The 19,173-nt window shown below is 53.0% G+C and overlaps 2 protein-coding genes across 4 annotated transcripts in view; one reads left to right on the top strand and one right to left on the bottom strand.

Moving 5' to 3' along the window:
- Positions 1–1,003: 1,003 nt before the first annotated feature.
- RIBC2 (RIB43A domain with coiled-coils 2) lies at positions 1,004–17,561 on the bottom strand. The gene is made up of 7 exons (XM_001488386.7): positions 17,076–17,561; positions 16,259–16,340; positions 13,961–14,305; positions 10,313–10,431; positions 6,995–7,222; positions 2,375–2,541; positions 1,004–1,181 (listed from the first exon to the last, which is right to left on the bottom strand). The coding sequence occupies exons 1-7, from the start codon at positions 17,187–17,189 to the stop codon at positions 1,103–1,105; spliced, it is 1,134 nt and encodes a 377-aa protein (XP_001488436.3). The 5' UTR covers positions 17,190–17,561; the 3' UTR covers positions 1,004–1,102.
- The window catches only part of SMC1B (structural maintenance of chromosomes 1B), a 77,081-nt gene continuing 75,345 nt past the window's right edge, over positions 17,438–19,173 (top strand). Inside the window, exon 1 of one of the 3 annotated variants that reach the window (XM_023631547.2) lies at positions 17,438–17,637. In XM_023631547.2, coding sequence (XP_023487315.1) covers positions 17,529–17,637 — 109 coding nt within the window. In that variant the 5' untranslated portion in view covers positions 17,438–17,528. The remainder of the gene's footprint in view (positions 17,638–19,173) is intronic. The other 2 variants (XM_023631544.2, XR_011433695.1) reach the window with 2 other exon arrangements.

The following is a 19,173-nucleotide window of genomic DNA, read 5'->3' as shown; positions in this document are numbered from 1 at the left end:
ATCTTGGGCCTGGGAGCCCGAGACCCCAATACCGCTAGACATGGCCTCCCCGACTCCCTATAATAAAATGCCTCCCTTCGCCTCCCCTCTGGCAAATTTCAAGTCACTCTTCAAGGCTGCAGTAGACTACTAGTTGTCCCCCAATAGGTATTCTTCCATTTTTTATACCATTAGAGGATTATTGCCTGGTCACATGGTTAGCCAGCTCAGTTTCCAGCCTCCTTTGCAGCTAGGTGTGGTCACATGACTAAATTCTGGCCAATAGGATGTGAGCAGAGGTGAAATGTACAATTCTCATCTGTGTCCTTCAGGAAAGGAGCATGCTGTCTCTCCCTTCTTTTTCCCCTTTCTCCTTCCTGCTGGCTCGAATGTAACATGATGGTGGGGGCTGGAGCTGCACTCCTGAACCACAAGATGGGAGACGGCAGGGCAATGAAGTAGCACTGCTCAGTTTGGACTTTATCAGCACAAGAAATAAACTAGTGCTTTGTTGAAGTCGCTCTTGTTTGGGGTCTTTGTTACCAGGAGCCAGGGGTGTGAAGCGGTTGAGAACAGACTCCCCGGGTTCAACCCCAGCTCCACCACTGCCTATCAGCATGACCTTGGGCAAGTCACTTACTGTGTCTGAATCTCAGGCTCTCCACCTGGAGAACGTGAGTGATAAAAGTACCCACCACTGCTGTTGTGAGGATCAAAGTAGTTAATTCCACGTGAAGTGTTTAAACCGATGCTGTGCACATCGTGAGTGCTCATGAGCATTAGCCAGTGCAGCAGCTGAACCAGGGGCCCAGGCAACACACAGGCCCGCCTCGAACGTCATTCTCTCTCTAGAGTGGCCCTTAGCAGAGCCATGTCCGTTCCATCCCTGTATCCACAGTGCTCAGAGCTGCACTAGAGACATCACTGAGCTGTGCTGAGCAGAAACTAACGCTCCTCGTAGAAATACAAGGGAGAGGTTGAATTAATGTTTTGTCCACAGTGGAAAAATAAAGTTGAAGGGTACTTCTGGACCAAGGAGTGTATGTTTTTAATAAATGTGACTCTTGGAGATTCTCTTATCTTAAACATAAATGAGTCAGAGGAGAAGAAAATGTCCTTTTCATTAACGACTTCCTGTATTAAATTGTGCAAAATAATCTTCAGTGGGACGATTTGTATAGACTTCCTTCATGTATTTTTTCCTGATAATAAAACAAGGAGAAAAAATATCAGCAAACGCCTGACTTCCTAAATAGTCTAATCTTTTTCTACAGGAAAAAGGCTGCAAACGTTTTATCACTGTGTGATCCCCAGGAGACAGGATGCATTCCGGCCCCGTGAGCTCAAGGGCGGAGGAGAGGAGCATGTCATCATCCCACAGCGGTTAGACTGGGGACTGGCGCCGGCGAGATTTGGGTATATCTTAGAATTAAATCTCCATGGCATGACTTTAAAGACATTCACTCATCCCACTGGGTTTCCGTCAGATCGTCTCTTAACGCTCCATTTAGGCCCCCAACAGAAATGACCAACCACTGCCAGACCCAATGGTAAAGAGATGTCTCACTGGAGAAAACAGCAGCAGACCCTTCTGAGTTCAAGCCAAGAGTTTGATGAATAGAGACAAATAAGTAAATAAATGATGTGTATTTTAGCAACAAGTCTACCTACCGATCTGCATTTGGCATTTCCTGTAGCTGGAAGTCTGAGCTAATCTTGGGGCCTGTCTATATGAGGTCGAGACTCAGGCTTGTTCTTGGCAGACCAGGAGCCCCTCCCTCTGCCCGCAGAGTCCTGCCTGCAGTGGGAGGCTGGCACCATCCTCCTCCTCCACGTTCGAGCCACGCAGCCTCCTCGGGGAAGCTTTCCCAACTCCCCCAGGCCCAGTCAGTGCCCTTTGCCTACTCCATCACCTGCATCCATGCCTGAGCTCGCTGGGCACCCAGAGGAGGCCTGCCCACGGAAGGGGTGTTTACAGGATGAAGGCACAGTGGAATCTCAGATACCCAGCTTGTGTGGAGACCACGGGTTTCCAAGCACTTAACTTCTGGCTTCTTAGCTCTGAGCCCGTCTCCCCTTTCTCTTTGAATCCTTTGCCAGGAGGCTGTGTCATAGCCCAAACCACCGCTGCTATGGGGCCTCTGGTGAGATATGTTCTCACAGTCGTGGACACTTTGGGTAGGAAAGATTTGGGGAGGGTGGGCCAGGGCCCCAGGAAAGCTGGCTGCCTGCTCCAGAGGGGCTGCATGGCCTTCGCCCACCCTCCCCCCCACCAGCCTGATCTCCCCTCTGGTGCCTCCCAGCCCCATCTGCCCTCCCCTTGATCTTCCCCTGTATCCCCCATCCCCCTCCCTGACCCCTTCCCTCATCCCCCAACCCCCGCGCCCGCACTCACTGCAGAAGCTGCTCCTTGGCCAGGTTGAAGTTGCTGCAGTCCAGCGCCCTGCGCAGGTCGCGCTGCTGCCGCTGCTGCTCCCGTTCTAACAACAGGACGGAGCGAGCCTGCTGAACCCTCTGCTGGTCCCAGTCCAGGTCTCGCTGGCGCTCTTCTTCCTGAAGCCTCTGGAGAGAGGAGAGGGGACCCATCACCACCTGCCCCCAGCAGGAGAGCCCCAGGCGATCCACAGGGAGAAACAGCCTCTCCTTTTACAGATGGGGAAACTGAGGCTCAGAGAGGGGGCAGATAGGTGAGCAAGGCCACGAAGGAAATCAGAGGTGACCCCCTGCCTGCCGTCATTCCAGGTTGCCCAGCCACTTCCCACTCGGTTCCAACAGCGGCTCCCAGCCCTGAGGGGGCTCCGTGTGCAGAGCCAAATGTCAGGTCCTCTGCATCTGGGACGCTACCTGTGGGGCAGGCTGCTCCATGGGGCCCAACACCGGGATCACCTGGCAGCTTCTAGAATGTCCTGACACCGCAGCCCCACCCAGGGACAATGATGGGCTCACGGGTCTTGGGGGTGAATTTCTGCATCTCAGCTCCTTGCTCATTGCTTTCCAGACCCCTCTGTAAAGACCCCTGAGTCCTAGAAGAGGAAACTGGATGCATGCAGAGGGGAGGGGTCGCCGCCCCAAATGTGAGCGGTTTTGTCAGCTGTCCTGAGGGTGAATTACTTTGTCAGCTCACCCTGTCCCACAGGCAAAAGGAAGCAAAACTGGCGGGCTGGGCCTGAAGACGAGCACCCTGCTTCTTTCTGTGGGTTTTAGGGCTGAGCTTTCTCCCGCCCCGTGAGCAGGGGTACAGTGACGCTGGATCAGACCACCACCGGGGCAGACGGGCTGGCAGAGGCCCCGGCCCCCACCCAGGGACCGAAGGGCAGGCTGGGCCTGGCTTTGCCTCCTATAGGCAAGTCACTTGGCCCCTCTGAGCCTCAGTTTCCTCACCTGTAAGGAAGCGACTCACAGGTGCCGAGTCACGACACAAGATGCTTTGTCAAGAATAGTGAATGACATGGGGACAGACTTGCCTGGACTAAGAGAGGACAACCTAACTATTCTTTGCATGATCTCAACCGTCAAATTATCTCACACATAGAAAAGGAGGGGGGAAGAAAGGCCACCGAGAGGCATTCGGAGGCGAGAGGAGAGGAAGTATTCTGAGTGGTGAGATTTACTGTGGGATTTTTTTCCCCTTTGTGGTTTTCTGTCTTACTTTTCTATAAAGATTGAGAATCAGACAAAAATGCTGTTTTCAGGACAGACAGCCAACCTTCTTTGCCAGACGGTCGGGCTGAACTGCAGGAGTAAAGGACAGAGCAGGGCCTAGCAAGGTGACCGCATTCTCTATGTCACCACGCCAACCTCAGGGCTCCTCTCGCCTGGGGCTACTTCCTTGCCCACCCCCGGCTGCCCTCGGCTCCCAACGTCCCTGCAGCCTCTCACAGACGTTTGCGCCTCTGGACCTGGAGGTGAGCAGGCAGGTGAGCTGTGCCCGCTGCTCCCCATCTCATGGGCCATTGCCATTGCCCCGCCCCCTGCACCTCCCTGCTTGGAAGCTCACACTGACCACAGCACCCGCCACCCCACCTGTGCGGTCATCTGCCGAGCCTGGGGTGGCCCTGGCCACTCTTGGCAGGTTTGAGAACCCCTCTGAATCTCTCCTGCTGTCATCTTGAGCGATTTCAGTGCACAGAGACGACCCTTTCCTTTCTCTGACTTCTCTGCCTCCTGTGTAAAGACCTCATCCTGGGACCTGTCAGCTGTCACTCCCTGGGTACATCTACCAGTGGTCCTCAAACTCCAGAGGCATCAGAGCCCCTGGGGGCTTGCTAAGCACTGACCACAGCCCCACCGCAGGGTTTCTGATTCAGCAGGGCTGGGGCGGGGCCTGGGAGTCTGCATTTCTCTCAAGTTCCCAGGTGATGTGACGCTGCTGGTCCGAGAGCCCGCTTTGAGAACCTCCGCCCTCGTCCTGTCATTACCAACAATGCCACCCTCCCTCGTCTCACCCTCAAGGGTCCCCTTCACCACCATGCTGACCTGCCTCTTCTGCTCTCTCTCCAGCACCCTGATTCCAACAGCTATTCCACCCTGATGACATCAATCCACCGACAGCACACTTTTCCACTGTCCCTGGTGCTCCCGTGTCCTCATCGCCCTCCTTGTTCAGCCCAGCGTCCACACCTGACCCCGCCCCCCCGGCAGATTCCTTGCATCCTTGAGCTTCTCACTTGGTCAGACTTGCTGGCAAGCCCTGACCATGGCCCCAGCCAATTCTCCCCTTACAGTCAAGCGTGGCTGTGCTCAGGGGTCACTTCAAGTTCATGACCGCGAGCCTCCATTGGGCCCTTGGCACTGCCTGGCCATCCTGCCCCTTCCCCCAGGCCATTCCTTTCCAGCTACCCTAGATGACCATTTAGCACCTTGTTGTCTGTCCTCAAATCCCCAACCTGGACCCCTTAGCCTTCCCATTTCACCAGGAAATAGGGGCTCAGGAAGAGAAGCCCCACCAGCTGCCATGCCCACGTCCCTCCCCATCTCTGCTCGCCCCTGCTCCACCCCCACCGCCACGGCCACAGGTGATCAGTCTGAGCTCCTGTCCACGCCGAGCCTCAACTGGTGCTCTGAGTCCCTTGTTCTCCTGCCACCCCGGGGACGTGGCTGAAGCAAGTCTCTCCCCATCTACTGCATCCCTCTCGTGGAAGGACAAGCATGCTGTTATTTGTACAATCAGAAAAACAAACAACTTCCGCATGACCCACACCCCCCACCAGCTGCCACCCCATTCTCTGCACCCTTTATAGCAAAGTGCATTCAAAGCGTTGTCTGCATTTGCTGTCTCACTTCCTCCTGCCCCTTCTGTCTCGAGCCCATTACACAGGCTCCCACCTCCACCAAAGATGTGACTGCCACCGTGCTGGCTCCAGCGTCTAGTCGGCAGCCCAGCAGCGGTGTTTGACCCAGGGATCCCCACCCTCCTTCCAAAACGTTTCCCCTCGCTTGGCCTCCAGTCCCTCCCACCTCTCTGGCTGCTCCGTCTCAGGCTCCTTGGCTCTTTATAAATGGCAGGGGGTCCCAGGACTCAGTCCTCAGATCCCTTCTCCTCCGTCTGCACTCACTCCCTGTGTGTTCTCATCCAGACCTTGTTCTGAGCTCCAGACTGCATGTCCAGCTACTCACTGGGCTTTACTTGGAGGTTGTGGCAGAAAATATTACTTGTCCCCCAGTAGCCATTTTTCCTTCTTCCTTAATAAAAGAATCACTAGCACTTCAGAGCCTGGAATAAACACTACATTTGCCAGTCTTCCTTACAGTTAGGGGCAACCTTGTGACTAACTGTTGCCCAGTGGAATGTAGGTGGAAATGTCTTGTGAAACTTCTGGGAAGTGTCCTTAGTGTTCTTCCCCATTCCTTCTTCCTACTAGCTGCAGTATGCATGTGATGGCTGGAACTCAAGCAGCCATCTTGCACTAAGAGGTGGGAGCCAGGTGCTGAGAATGGCGGAACTTCAGTCAATGACCATGGAGCTGCCATACCAGCTCTGGACTGTTTTCTTAAGGATTTGGTCTACACACAGAGATAAAATTCTATTTTGTTTAAGATGCTGTTATGTGGGGTTTTCAACTGAATCCTAAGAGATATAGATGTCTAAAGAACATTGCACGCAGCATCCAAAATTGCACTTCTTTTCCCCTACCAACCTGCTTCTCCCACTGTCTTCCCACCTCTGTAAATGCCAACTCCATCCTTCTCATTGCTCAGCCAGAAGGCCTGGAGTAATCCTTAACTCCTCTGTCTTTCATATGCCACATCCAACCCTTCAACCAATCCTGTTGGCTCTACCTTCAAAACAGGTCCAGAATCCGACGACTTCTCAGCACCCCTGCTGCCAGCACCCTGGACCCAGCCAGCATCATCTCTTACTGGACCACTGCACCAGCCTCCCTGGTGATCTCTGTTTTTCCCCCTCGACCCTCTAGAGTCCACCCTCAACACAGTGGCAAGAGGAACACCAGTAAATGTAAGTCAGCTTGTGTCACTCCTCTGCTCAAAACCCTCCAGAGCTCCCTCTCTCAGTCACAGGAAAAGCCAAGGTCTTCCCCAGCAGCCCGCCAGCACCTCGACCCTCCCTCTCAGACCTCCTCCTGCCCCTCACTGCCCCAGGCTCCTCACTCTTCTCTGAACAGGTCAAGATGGTCCTGCCTCAAAGCCTTTGCCCCTTGCAGTCCACCCCACCTGGTCGTCCTTTCCTCAGATATCTGTGTGGCTGGCTCCCCCCCTCCTTCAGGTCTTTGTTGCAAGGTCACTTCTCAGTCCCCAGTGACCCTCCTCTGCCCAGCACTCTCCATGCCCTTTACCCGGCCTTCCTTTCCTCCCCAGCACTCACTATCCAGCTGCCTCATACACGGATGCGATTATCTGGCTCTTGTCATCTCCCCACTAGAACGTAAACTCCTAGAGGGCAGCTTCCAGGGCCGAATGTAACACTGGCTATAACTAGACGCGCTCGAGGAAGGCAGAGGAAGGTAGCAGGAAGCACACAGTCTGCAGGCTCTGTGAGGAGGGGTGGGGCAGGCACCAGCTTCTCCTGGACTTGCTGCTTCTGAACCAGGCGGATCTGCTCCAGCTGCTCCCGGGTCATGCCCTTCCAGCGGTCGGGGACCACGCGGTGCAGCCCGAAGGAGCTGGCTGCCTGCTGTGGGTTCTCGGAGAGCAGGTCCCCACGCAGGAGGTTGGAGATCTCAGCCAGGTTGTCCTCCTCTTCTTGTTTTTTCTCTTGAATTTTCCTTTCTGCTGACTCCAAGGCCTACGCAGGGGAAGACATTAAGGAAGATGCTCCAAGTGACCCCGGGGGGACTGAGGCACAGGCCGGCAAATCTCACTAGGGCCCTTGAAGGAAGAATGCCCTAAAGGACACCAGGGACAGGGTCAGGGGTGGTGGTAGACTTGTCAGACACGGATGTGGGGAAGCCCTTGGACCCCTGGCTGCTTGGATGATGCTGGGCTGAGGGAACTCCTACCTGTCGGTTGTGTGCATAGGAGCTGCAGCTCTTTGCACAGGCTTGGCAAAGCAGGGAGCTGCCTCCCCACCATTAGGCAGCCACCTCCCCTCAGCTGGACCTCACCCACCCCAAAGCAGTGCTCTATGCCCCTCCCTGCGGCCCTGGTCATCCTTGGACAGCTTCAGGCAACAAAGAACACCCGCAGAGTGATCCACAACAGTGGTAACTTCTAAAAGGTGAACAGGTGTTGTCGCCTCAGTGTTCCTGATGCCCATTAGCCACAGGCCCCAGGCACAAATAAATTCCTGGTCAAATCCCTGCTCAAGTGAGGGTGATGAGTGAAGGAAACGGGCCTTGGCTGTGTGACCTGCAGCAAGTCACCTCCCCTCTCTGGGCTACGGTAAAGTCAGGAGATAGAGTATAAGACATTTGTCGGGGTTCTCACTTCTCTATAGTAATGAACACACAGGGCTCTCTGCAAGGTGCTGGCCCCCTGCACGTGCTCGTGAGGAGGCCAGCTTGACTGTCACAGAAGCACCTGCTCTGCAGCTCGACAGGCCTAGAGTCACATACCAGATTTGCCAGTCAGTACTGGGGTGGCCTCAAGAGAGTGCCCCCTCTGAGCCCGTTTCTTCACCAGTTAATCATGCCCCTCTGGTAGGGTTGTCGAACACAGTGACTGATAAGAGCAGCCAATTGTTGCTAGGATTGAGAACAATGGCTGTCATTGATTGAGTCCTGATAACGTGCCGGATGTTCCAGCGTGTGTTTCGTGTATTACCTAGTTTAATCCCACAACAACCTTACGAGCGAGCGTGATAGCCATCACTGCTGGTCACTAAATGTGGCCAGAGCCACACTCTGCTGCCCACTTAGAGTGAGTGTGGCCATGAGGCTTACTCTGGCCAGTGAAATGTGAGCAGAGGCATTGGGACACTTCTGGGAGGACGCAGTGGGTGGGGGGGTTGGCCACATTCCTTCTCTGTTGTGGTGCTGGAGTCCTCCGGCTCGTGGCTGCTCTGTCCCAGGGCCTGGGCTCCAGGGTGAGCATGACGAGGAGCAGAGCCCCTCAGCCAACCCGTGATGGACCTGCAGCACGATGAACATCAACTTGGTGTTTTAAGCCACTGAGATTTGGGAGGTGTTTCCTACCCAGCACACGTTAGCTCATTCTGACTGTGACCACTACCCCTGCTCTGCAGGTGATAAAAGAGAGGCTCTCAAGGGGCTCTTCCAAGGCTGCAGACAAGAGCCTGGTCGCGCAGTCGGGCTCTAGAGCCCGCACAGAACCGCGACACCACAAGCCATCCCTAATGAATGAGTGCCCCTCGCCGAGAACCGGGGCCTCTCCAGTGGGTGTCTCCCCCTGCTGAGCCAGACTGACCTGCTTGGAATCTTCTTTCAAGGATAGTTATCAAGACCCTTGTCTTAACGTCCCAGGCTAATTAACAAAGCCTGTTTCCAGTCAGGAACAGGGCTGCAAAAGCCAGAGATGGCTTTCCCCAGGCAGAGGGCTCTCACAGCATCCTCATGAGGAGCTGGGGGACCCAAAAATGCTGGCACACAGTAGGTGCACACTAAAAATTTTATTGGGTGAATGAATAAATAAATCGATGAATGCAGTAACACAGCTTTGCAAAATACATACCAGTGCCCAGTGGGAGAGCTCAGTAAATATCTGTTGAATTGATAAATGAAAGAATGAATAAATGAATGAATGGATGACCAGCGACAGTGAGCAAAGGACCAAGAGCCTCATTCTGTCATTAATTTGCTGTGGGGCCTGAAGCAAAGGACCTCTCCTCTTGGGCCTCGTCTGTAAAGTGAAGGGAAAGGGCCAGATGACCTCTAAGACCTCCTGTCGCTTGCAGGTTGGTGACCTGGGCTCCAGGGGCCTCGGTCCTGCCCTTGGGTCACCCCTCCCCATCTCTGGCAATTTGCCCTCCTCGTTCCTCTCCCCTGCTGTTGAAGACCAACATTCTCCCTGGTCTCTGGGCCAGCTGCTCCAGGATTGTTGATTACAGACCCCCATCGGTAGAACATTTTTGAGGTTGTGTCTCCAATATATTAAGTTCACAATGTGGTACTATTAGACCATAAAAATAGCAGGTACCCCATAATACACACACACACACAAACATAGGAATTTAAAATGATGAGGTTAAAAATAAATATGAAGCAGAGTTCTAATCATCTTCCTGTTCTCCCATGGGTCCTCTTGCACACTCTCCTTTGCAGACCATGGTTCTGGACAACCAGCTAATCTGATCAATGAGTCAAGGCCAAGCCCTCACCCTGCCCAGGAAATATAACTACATTTGGAAAGAACACCTGGAGAGAGAGTCTAAACTCCAAAAGGAGTAGAGAACTTGAAGCGACTTCGGCACATGATTGCCAGAGAGAGCAGTGTTTGGAGGAAGTTGGGCAGAGTTTAAGGAGAAGGCAGCTGTCACAAGACTCTCAAAGTTTGTGTTATCATCATAGCAGTTGTTCCCTTTAATGGGTGCCTGTGGACCTGCTCTTGGTACGGAGGAACTCTGAGAGGCAGTAAAGGAGACTTCAAACTACGACCGGGCGTCAGAGCAGTGCTAGGTGGCATCCATCTAGGTAGACAGCACTGTCCTCGTGTTACAGAAGAACCCGAGGTTTGGAAAGGTGAACTGCCCCCCAGGTTGCAAGGCTAGTTTTGTCAGGCTTCACACCCAGATTCAGAGCTAAGGAGCAGGGGCTGGTTCTCATCCATCTCTGTAACTGGGCAGCCCCTGGCAGGGCCCCACTGGGGTTGGTGAAGTGACCTTGTGAATGGACTGAGCCCGGGACCCAGCAAGGCCGGGGCACCCCAAGGAAGCAGCTGTGTGCTTTCCTCCCCTCCAGACACTGAGCCCGGGGTATACCTGGCTCTTGTTGAATTCTTTCACAGCTGCACAAACCGCCTTTCTGGTGGCACTTTCCAGATTCTGTAAATGCATGGCTGTTTTGTCAAACTGCAGCCTTGTCTTCACATAGAGGTCCTCTGAAAGGAAGCAAAGCACAATCAAACCGAGTGTTCCCACCCAGAGCTCCTTCCCAGGCCTGCAGAGCACCCTGCAGGGTGTCCACTCACACATCTACGTATCACACTCTCATCCACAGCGTGGGGATGCCTTGGATGGCTGTTGGCAGACTCAGATGAGTTAATTCAAGTAAAGCTCTTAGATTGGTGCCTGGCACAGAGTGTGCGTGATCACTACCATGGATTGGTAATGTCTGCTTTAGATTAGTAATGTCTGCTGTGGTCCTGGGATGGGAGGCTGTGGGCTCCTTGCCATCCTTGATCTATCATCCTTATAGTGGGCAAGGGATGGTGGGAGCCCAGAAAAAAGAGAGCTCTGCCTTGGGAACCAGATGGGGCTCCCAGAGGAGCGGGTATCAGCTAGCAGATATTCATGGAGTGGCGGTAGGAATTTGCCAGGACAATGAGGAGGAGGAGAAGGGGACAAAGCAGTGGAGATGAACAGCAAAACACAAAGATTTGGAGTGAGACAGAGCAGCCTCCTATCCCAGCCCACACACTTCCCAGTTCTGCAAACCTGACCTATGACTCAACCTTTCTCAGCCTCCAGCCCTCACCTGTGGGGCAGGACAACACTTACTTTGCAGGCTGGTTACATTAAAAAAGTGTCATTGAGGGGCCAGCCCTATGGCCCAGTGGTTAAGTTCTGCTCTAGCAGCCCAGGGTTTTGCCGGTTCGGATCCTGGGTGCGGACCTAGCACTGCTTGTCAAGCCACGCTGAGGCAGTGTCCCATATAGAAGAACTAGAAGGACCTGCAACTAGAATATACTACTATGTACTGGGGGTGCTTTGGGGAGAAGAAGAAGAAGAAAAAAAAAGAAGACCGGCAACAGATGTTAGCTCAGGGCCAATCTTTAAAAAAAGTGTTACTGATCAGAGGTTCTTGTAGGGGGTTTGTGCCCTGTGGGTCTCTTCATTATCTCCAAAAACAAAGACCAAACTCTTGAGCAGTGAATTTCTGGCCTCTGCTCATCTTCAGCTGCATCTCCCACCTTTCCTTTATCCATCCACTCATTAAGCAGAGAGCTATCAAGAGCCTAACATGGGGGCCAGCCTGGTGGCACAGCAGTTAAGTTCGCACGTTCTGCTTCTTGGTGGCCCAGGGTTTGCCGGTTCGGATCCCGTGTGCAGACATGGCACCACTTGGCACACCGTGCTGTGGTAGGCGTCCCACATATAAAGTGGAGGAAGATGGGCACGATGTTAGCTCAGGGCCAGGCTTCCTCAGCGAAAAGAGGAGGAGTGGCAGTAGTTAGCTCAGGGCTAATCTTTCCCAAAAAAAAAAAAAAAAAGAGCCTAACGCGGGCTGCATGCTTTGCTGGGAACAGCCTACTTAGTGGTGGGTGAAACGCAAGGGGCCTTTCCTGCCTTCCTGGAACTTACTGTTTAGGAGATGAGACAGACAGTAAACAAACGAGGCCCGAAATAGTTACATTAACACAAATCATGACAGTGCTTGGAGGGAAGGATACTAAGAGCGAAAATGCTGGGAACACCTGACTTGGGTAGTGGGAGGTGGGTGTAAGAGAGAGCTTTTCCAGGAGGAAGCGACATTTAAGCTGAGGCCTGAAGGACAAGAGAGCAGGAGCAAAGGCTCTGAAGTGGGGAAGGACTGGTCGAGATCCAGAAGTGAAAGAAAGCCGGACTGGTGGGGACATGGTGAGTGGGGTGGGGGTGGGCGGCAGGTGACATTGGAGGGTTGAGCAGGGGCCCCAGTGTGCAGGGCCTTGTAGGCTGTGGGAGGCTTTTAATTTTATTCCAGATGTAACGGGAGGCCATTAGAGGGATCTAAGCTAGATGGAGGGAGCGGGGGTGACACTGCTCAACTCGACATTGTTTAAAATGTAGCACTCTGACTCCTATGTTGAGAATGAACCCTGGAGGGGCAAGAAAGAAAGTGGAAGTCAATTAGAAAGCCTTTGGCATGCTCCATCCAGGTGAAAAAGGGCAGTGGCTTGCATTACAGGGATGACAGTAGGGTTGGGAGAAGTGGACAGTTCGAAATATATGCAGGAGGTAGAAGGGATGGGAGTTGAGGATGGCCTGGAGACAAGTCGTCAAGAATGACTCCCACATTTCTGGCTTGATCAAGGGAAGGAGGTGCCATTTAGTGATGGGAGGAAAATAGAGGGAGGAGCAGATTCAGAGAGAAACACAGGCTAGTTTCCAGTGTGTGGTGAGATGTCTGGTTAGATGTCAAGGAGGCATCTCAAGGACCGAGTCTGAGGCTGAGACAGAGGCTCCCAGTCAGAGGTGGAAATGTGGAGCACCTGGGAGACGGATGAGATTTTTAAAGCCCTATGAGTGGATTATTTCAACAAATATTTATCTATGTGCCAGGAACTAAGGATACAGTGGTGAACAAGACAGATGAAACCTCCTGCCTTCATTGAGCTCAGGATATGATACTGGGGAGAGGGGTAAGAAATACACAACCACACAGGGTGTCAGTGATCAATGTTGTAAATAAAGCAAAGGAAGGGATGGGGGAGGGTAGAAGGTTGCAATTTAAAATACTGTGGTCATGGGAGGCCTCACTGATGACATTTTAGCAAAGACCTGCAGGAGGAGAGGGAGCCAGCTGTGCAGATATCTGGGGAAATATGTTTCCAGGCAGAGGGAACTGTAGGTGCAAAGGCCCTGAGGCAGATGTGAGCCTGACACACTCACCCTCTAGCAATAGTGAGGAAGCCAGTGTGACGATGATGAAATGAATGAAGGGCAGCAGCAGAGGAGGAGATAAAGTCAGACTGTGAAGGCCGTGTTGTTCCTTGAAATAAATTTGGTGTTTACTGAGTGAAATGAGGAGCTATTGGAAGGTTCTGAGTGAAGGATCTAGTTTAACTTTTAACAGCATCATTCTGGCTGCTGGGTTGAGAAGAGACTGTAGGGGGACAAGGGCAGGAACAAGGAAACTAGTTAGTGGCTACTGCAATCATCCAGTTGAGAGACGTTGATAGCTTAGTCCAGAGTGGTAAAGGCAGAGGTGGTGAAGGATAGCTGAAATTTGACATGACTTGCTTCTGGGCAGGACGTGGCGTTTGAGAGAAAGGAAGGAGTAAAGATGACTTGGGGTTGGGGCCTGGGCAACCAGAAGAATGGAGTTCCCATTGACGGAGGTGGAGGTCAGGCTTGGGGATGGTCAGAGCTTCTTACTGGACTCGTACTGTGGGCTAGACCTCTGTATTTCCAATTGTCTTCCCAGCAAACTGTGGGCACACTGAGGGCAGGGATCATCCTGAGTTACTCCGCGCTTCAGCACCCAACCGGAGCCCCGACACAGAGCACAAGCTCAGAAAACGTTCCCCGCACAACAGATGTGTGGCTGAGGATGTTTAAATCCTGGACTGCAGGCCCTGATGCCTCTCGCCCCACACGACCAAAGCAGCACGTTAGTAGGACTTAAAAGACAAAATGAAACAAGAAAAAAACTGGGGGTTGTTTGTTGAAGAAAGTATAGAGACCAATTTGTCTTCTTTGCCTTATTACCTGCACGTTTTTGTTCTTCGCGGGCATTCTTCCATTCACTTTGCTGTTGCAAGGACCATTCTCTGTTTTGTTCCTGTTGGAATTTCTTCCTCTCGCGGAAGTTTAAATCCTCTCCCATGAATTTCTGCATTCCTGAAACCGTATTCCGAGCATCATTATCTGACTGCCGGGCTGGAAGGTCTTTCTTAAGGGCAAGGGGGTCAGAGAGGTCAAATTCACGGCAAGTTTCTGGCTTCTGAAAGTTCTGCTGGAAGTCATTGATAGCTTTACACAGATCTCTCCTCTCTCTCCTTTCCCGCTCTTCTAATATGCATGCGATTTTGTCATTTTGCCTCATTTCAGCAGCTAGAAGAGACATAGCACATCCATAAGCTTCAGATTCAGTGGAAAAAAAAAATTTCAATCCACCTTAAAAAATAATTTTTTGATATTTTTGATTCTAAAAATAATTCGAAAGGTAATTAGAATGGCTAAAAGTAATTATGCACTTTCACCTTAGTAAAAGTGATTCTAAAAGTAATACCACCCTTCAAAAAGGTAACACAATCATTAAAGGATTAGTATCCTGAATATACAAAAAGCACCTACAAATCAATTTAAAGAAACCTGAATGATCAATAATCTTGTAAAAAGATGATCAGCCTCATAAGATGGGAAATATCCAAGGAATTGGCAAAATATTTAAAATGCTATTAACAGCACATTTTAGTAAGGATGTGGGGAAACAAGCGTTCTCATTCACTGCTTGTGGGAGTGTAACGTGGTATACTTATAATTTTGGAAAGCAATTTTCCAATATCTCATAAAACTAAAAACCTACAAATCCTATGACCTATCAATTCCACTTCTAGGGATCTCTCACTCACGTACACTGGGGACATAATGCATGGAGAATCATTGTAGCATTGTTTGTGGTTATAAAAAAACTGGAAAAAATCTAAATCAGCCATCAGTAGGGGAATGGATAAAGAAATTGTGGTTAAGTCATATAACAAAATATCATAAAACAATTAAAATTATATGTAGATCACTGAATAATTCCAAAAATACACTGGTGAATTTAAAAAAGTGTTATAAAAGGATCCATTCAATATGATACCGTTGATGTACAATTTTGAAACACATTGTCATGGATACACACACAAATAGTACAAGTACAAAAAACATGCAGGGGAGTGATGACAACACTGAGGAGGGAGGGCAAGGAAACTGATGAGGGCGGGGAGAGCTTTAGCTCTCTCTATATATAACATTTAATTCTCAAAAAGCATTCTTAAAATAAGATATCTAAAGCCAATTTGGCAAATGTTAACATCTAATCTGGTGGTGAGTATGTATGTGTCTGTCACATTGTTTTTGTTAAGTTTGAATTATTTTAAAACTAAAGTAAAAAAATGGTAAAAGGTTTAGAAAATATGGAACAGTCTAAGAAGAAAATAAACTTCACTCATCAGTCCATCACTTTAACATTACCACTGCTAACATTTTGGTGTATTTCCTTTCTGCCTTTTTTCTAAGCATATTTTTATAGTCATGTGAGGCATAATGACGTTTTGGTCAATGATGGAACACACATACGATGGTGGTCATAAGATTAGTACCATATAGCCTAGGTGTATAGTAAGCTATGCCGCCTAGTTTGTGTAAGTTCACTCTAGGACGTTCCTACAATGATGAAATCACCTAACAGTGCTTTTCTCAGAACCTATCCTCATTGTTAAGTGAGGCGTGACTGCATATATTTTTAAACTTAATCGATAACGCATTGCACAATTTTGTATCCTGCTTTTTTCTATTTTAAAAATCTTTGTTACTTAAAAAAAATAAGCTGAAATTGTTGAACATGACGGAGGAAAATGAAGCCTATTTGAAAATTTGATTTAAGAGCTCCAACACTATTATTTGAATCATATCCAGTCCTAAGTCCGCTCAGGGGGGTGAGCTCGGGAGAGTGCGTGGCATCTGTTGTACTCAGTTATCCCCACTAGCAGGTCTTGAACTTTTTGGGAGAAAATGTGTGTGTATTTAAGGTTTTTCATATCCAGTTTTTTTAAGAAAACAGAGAAAAACATACATTTAATCTCAATATATTTCCTACAACCCACATAGAATTCAATAGCTGTTTTGCTTTTAAGAGAAGATCCAGCGCATTGAGTTAATCGAGCACAAGAAATTGTGAAAATTTAAAAGAAGGAAGAGCATGAAAATGACAAGTTTTTACATAGGTGAAGAAATGAGGACTGGAGTCTAAAGGCACACAGCCCTAAATCGCTAGACAGGCAATCAGCAAACGCTCACCAAAGATTTCATCTCTAGCTTTTTCAGTTGCTTCTTTTATCTTCTGGTCGTGAACCTGAATATCCCAGGCTTTTGTGTCTCCCTTGGAATGGAAAACAAGAGGGGAGAGAGTTAGAGCCAGAGAGTTTTATTCAGTTGGTAACAATCCTACTTATCTTTTCGGCCTTGCCCCACTGTAAACGAATTGTCTTAGGTACACATCAGGTCTTTTCAGACTTGGATGCTTTTGCTTATAGTCGGTTCTTCAGCCTGTCCTCTTAACTTTCACCAGAGCTTCCTTCCCTTTTTCTCTGGGTCAACAGATACTCATCCTCAGAATGCTGCTTGGGCATCACCTCCTCTAGGAAGCCCTCTCTGATTTCCTTTCCTGGCCCCAGTCTGTGCTCCTCTCCCTCACAGAACTAACTCCACTGCATTTCAAGGTGACCATTTCAACGCCTGCCTCTCCGATGGGCCACCAGCTCTGCAAGGTCATTATTCTTCATCTCCTTATTCTCCATCTCCTGAGCTCAGCTCAGGCTTGCCACAGAATAGGAACTCCACTGGTGTTTGTCAAACGAATGGACTGGAAGGAACCCTTGGCAATGTAGAAAATCTGGCTCAGAGAGAGGAGGGTGCGTTATTTGGTCCGTTAGGGTCTCTCCCATCCGCAGCAAAGTCAACACATCGTGCTGGTTTTCCCCGCCAAAGCCTGGTGCCGTTCGCCGCTGTGCCTAGGTCAAAAGTTTCATTCCAAGGGCTCATCTCCTCCTCTCGCCCCCACCTGCGCCTCCACATTCCCTCCTGCCCCTTTCCCTTTCGGGCCCAAGGGTCTCACCCCGATGATCCTGTTCCTGGCGTTGAAGATCCGCTTCTGCCTGCACAGCTCCGCCTGTCTCCTCTTGGCCAAGCGAAAGTCCTGCTCCAGGTCCTTGGGCTGCACTATGTCCATGACTGGGAATCGCCAAGAGATTCTAAGAGGTTTTAAAACATGCGAGACAAAAAACAAAAGACAGCAACAGTGAAACAAGCTGAAGCCCAGGCGAGGCTGGCTCCTGGGGAGGCGGGGCCGGCGGGAAGCGAGGCCGCTCCGGGGCTTTCAGGCGGTCTCTCTCCCAACCGCCCCGGGTGCGGAGCCCGGTTTCCGCGGAAACGTAAACAACGCCGGTTGCTAAGGAACGGCGCTGCGCTCGCCGCGTTCTCACTCTCCTCTCGCGAGACGTCAAGAGGCACTTCCCGCGCTTTTCTCGCCGGCGTGTGAGGACGCGGCTGAGGCGCAGCGGGCGCCGCCATGGGCCGTTTGGAGCTGCTGCTCGTGGAGAACTTTAAGTCGTGGCGGGGCAGCCAGGTCATCGGCCCCTTCAGGAGGTTCACCTGCATCATCGGCCCCAACGGCTCCGGTAATGGGACCCAGACGCCTCGGCGTGCCTCGTTTTGCCTGAGGGGACGTGAGGGTGGCGGCCACGCGGCCCGGACTCCAGGCGGCTGCTGCCCGCGGCCTCGGCCTGCTCCTGGCCCGACCTCCGCCGCTGCCGCGCCGACCCTCTCACTGCACCCCCGGCCCTCTCGCCGCACCCCTGACCCTCTCCCCGCACCCCCAACCCTCTCCCCGCACCCCAGGCCGACCGTCTCCCCGCACCCCCAACCCTCTCGCCGCACCCCCGACCCTCTCGCCGCACCCCCGACCCTCTCCCCCCACCGCCGACCCTCTCCCCGCACCCCCGACCCTCTCCCCGCACCCCCGACCCTCTCCCCCCACCGCCGACCCTCTCCCCGCACCCCCGACCCTGTTGCCGCACCCCAGGCCAACCCTCTCGCCGCACCCCCGACCCTCTCCCCCCACCGCCAACCCTCTCCCCGCACCCCCGACCCTCTCGCCTCACCCCCGACCCTCTCGCCGCACCCCGGACCCTCTCGCCTCACCCCCGACCCTCTCGCCGCACCCCCGACCCTCTCGCCTCACCCCCGACCCTCTCGCCGCACCCCCGACCCTCTCCCCGCACCCCCGACCCTCTCCCCCCACCGCCGACCCTCTCCCCGCACCCCCGACCCTCTCCCCGCACCCCCGACCCTCTCCCCCCACCGCCGACCCTCTCCCCGCACCCCGACCCTCTCGCCGCACCCCCGACCCTCTCCCCCCACCGCCGACCCTCTCCGCGCACCGCAGGCCGACCGTCTCCCCGCACCCCCGACCCTCTCCCCGCACCCCAGGCCGACCCTCTCGCCGCACCCACGACCCTCTCCCCGCACCCCAGGCCGACCGTCTCCCCGCACCCCCGACCCTCTCGCCGCACCCCCGACCCTCTCGCCGCACCCCCGACCCTCTCGCCGCACCCCCGACCCTCTCCCCGCACCCCCGACCCTCTCCCCGCACCGCCGACCCTCTCCCCCCACCGCCGACCCTCTCCCCGCACCCCCGACCCTCTCGCCGCACCCCCGACCCTGTTGCCGCACCCCGGGCCCTCTCCCCGCACCCCCGACCCTCTCCCCGCACCCCAGGCCAACCCTCTCGCCGCACCCCCGACCCTCTCGCTGCACCCCGACCCTCTCCCCGCACCCCCGACCCTCTCCCCCCACCGCCGACCCTCTCCCCGCACCCCCGACCCTCTCGCCGCACCCCCGACCCTCTCGCCGCACCCACGACCCTCTCGCCTCACCGCCGACCCTCTCCCCCCACCGCCGACCCTCTCCCGCCACCGCAGGCCGACCGTCTCCCCGCACCCCCGACCCTCTCGCCTCACCCCGACCCTCTCGCCACACCCCGACCTTCTCCCTGCACCCCCGACCCTCTCACTGTACCCTGCCCGGCCGTCACACCGCACCCCCGACACGACCCTCTAGCTGCACCCCCGGCCCTCTCACTGTACCCCGCCCGGCCGTCACACCGCACCCCCGACCCTCTCCCCGCACCCCCGACCCTCTCCCTGCACCCCCGA

This window comes from Equus caballus, chromosome 28 (assembly GCF_041296265.1).
Source record: "Equus caballus isolate H_3958 breed thoroughbred chromosome 28, TB-T2T, whole genome shotgun sequence".
Taxonomy (NCBI): domain Eukaryota; kingdom Metazoa; phylum Chordata; class Mammalia; order Perissodactyla; family Equidae; genus Equus; species Equus caballus.
This window is presented reverse-complemented; position numbering and strand designations above follow the sequence as displayed.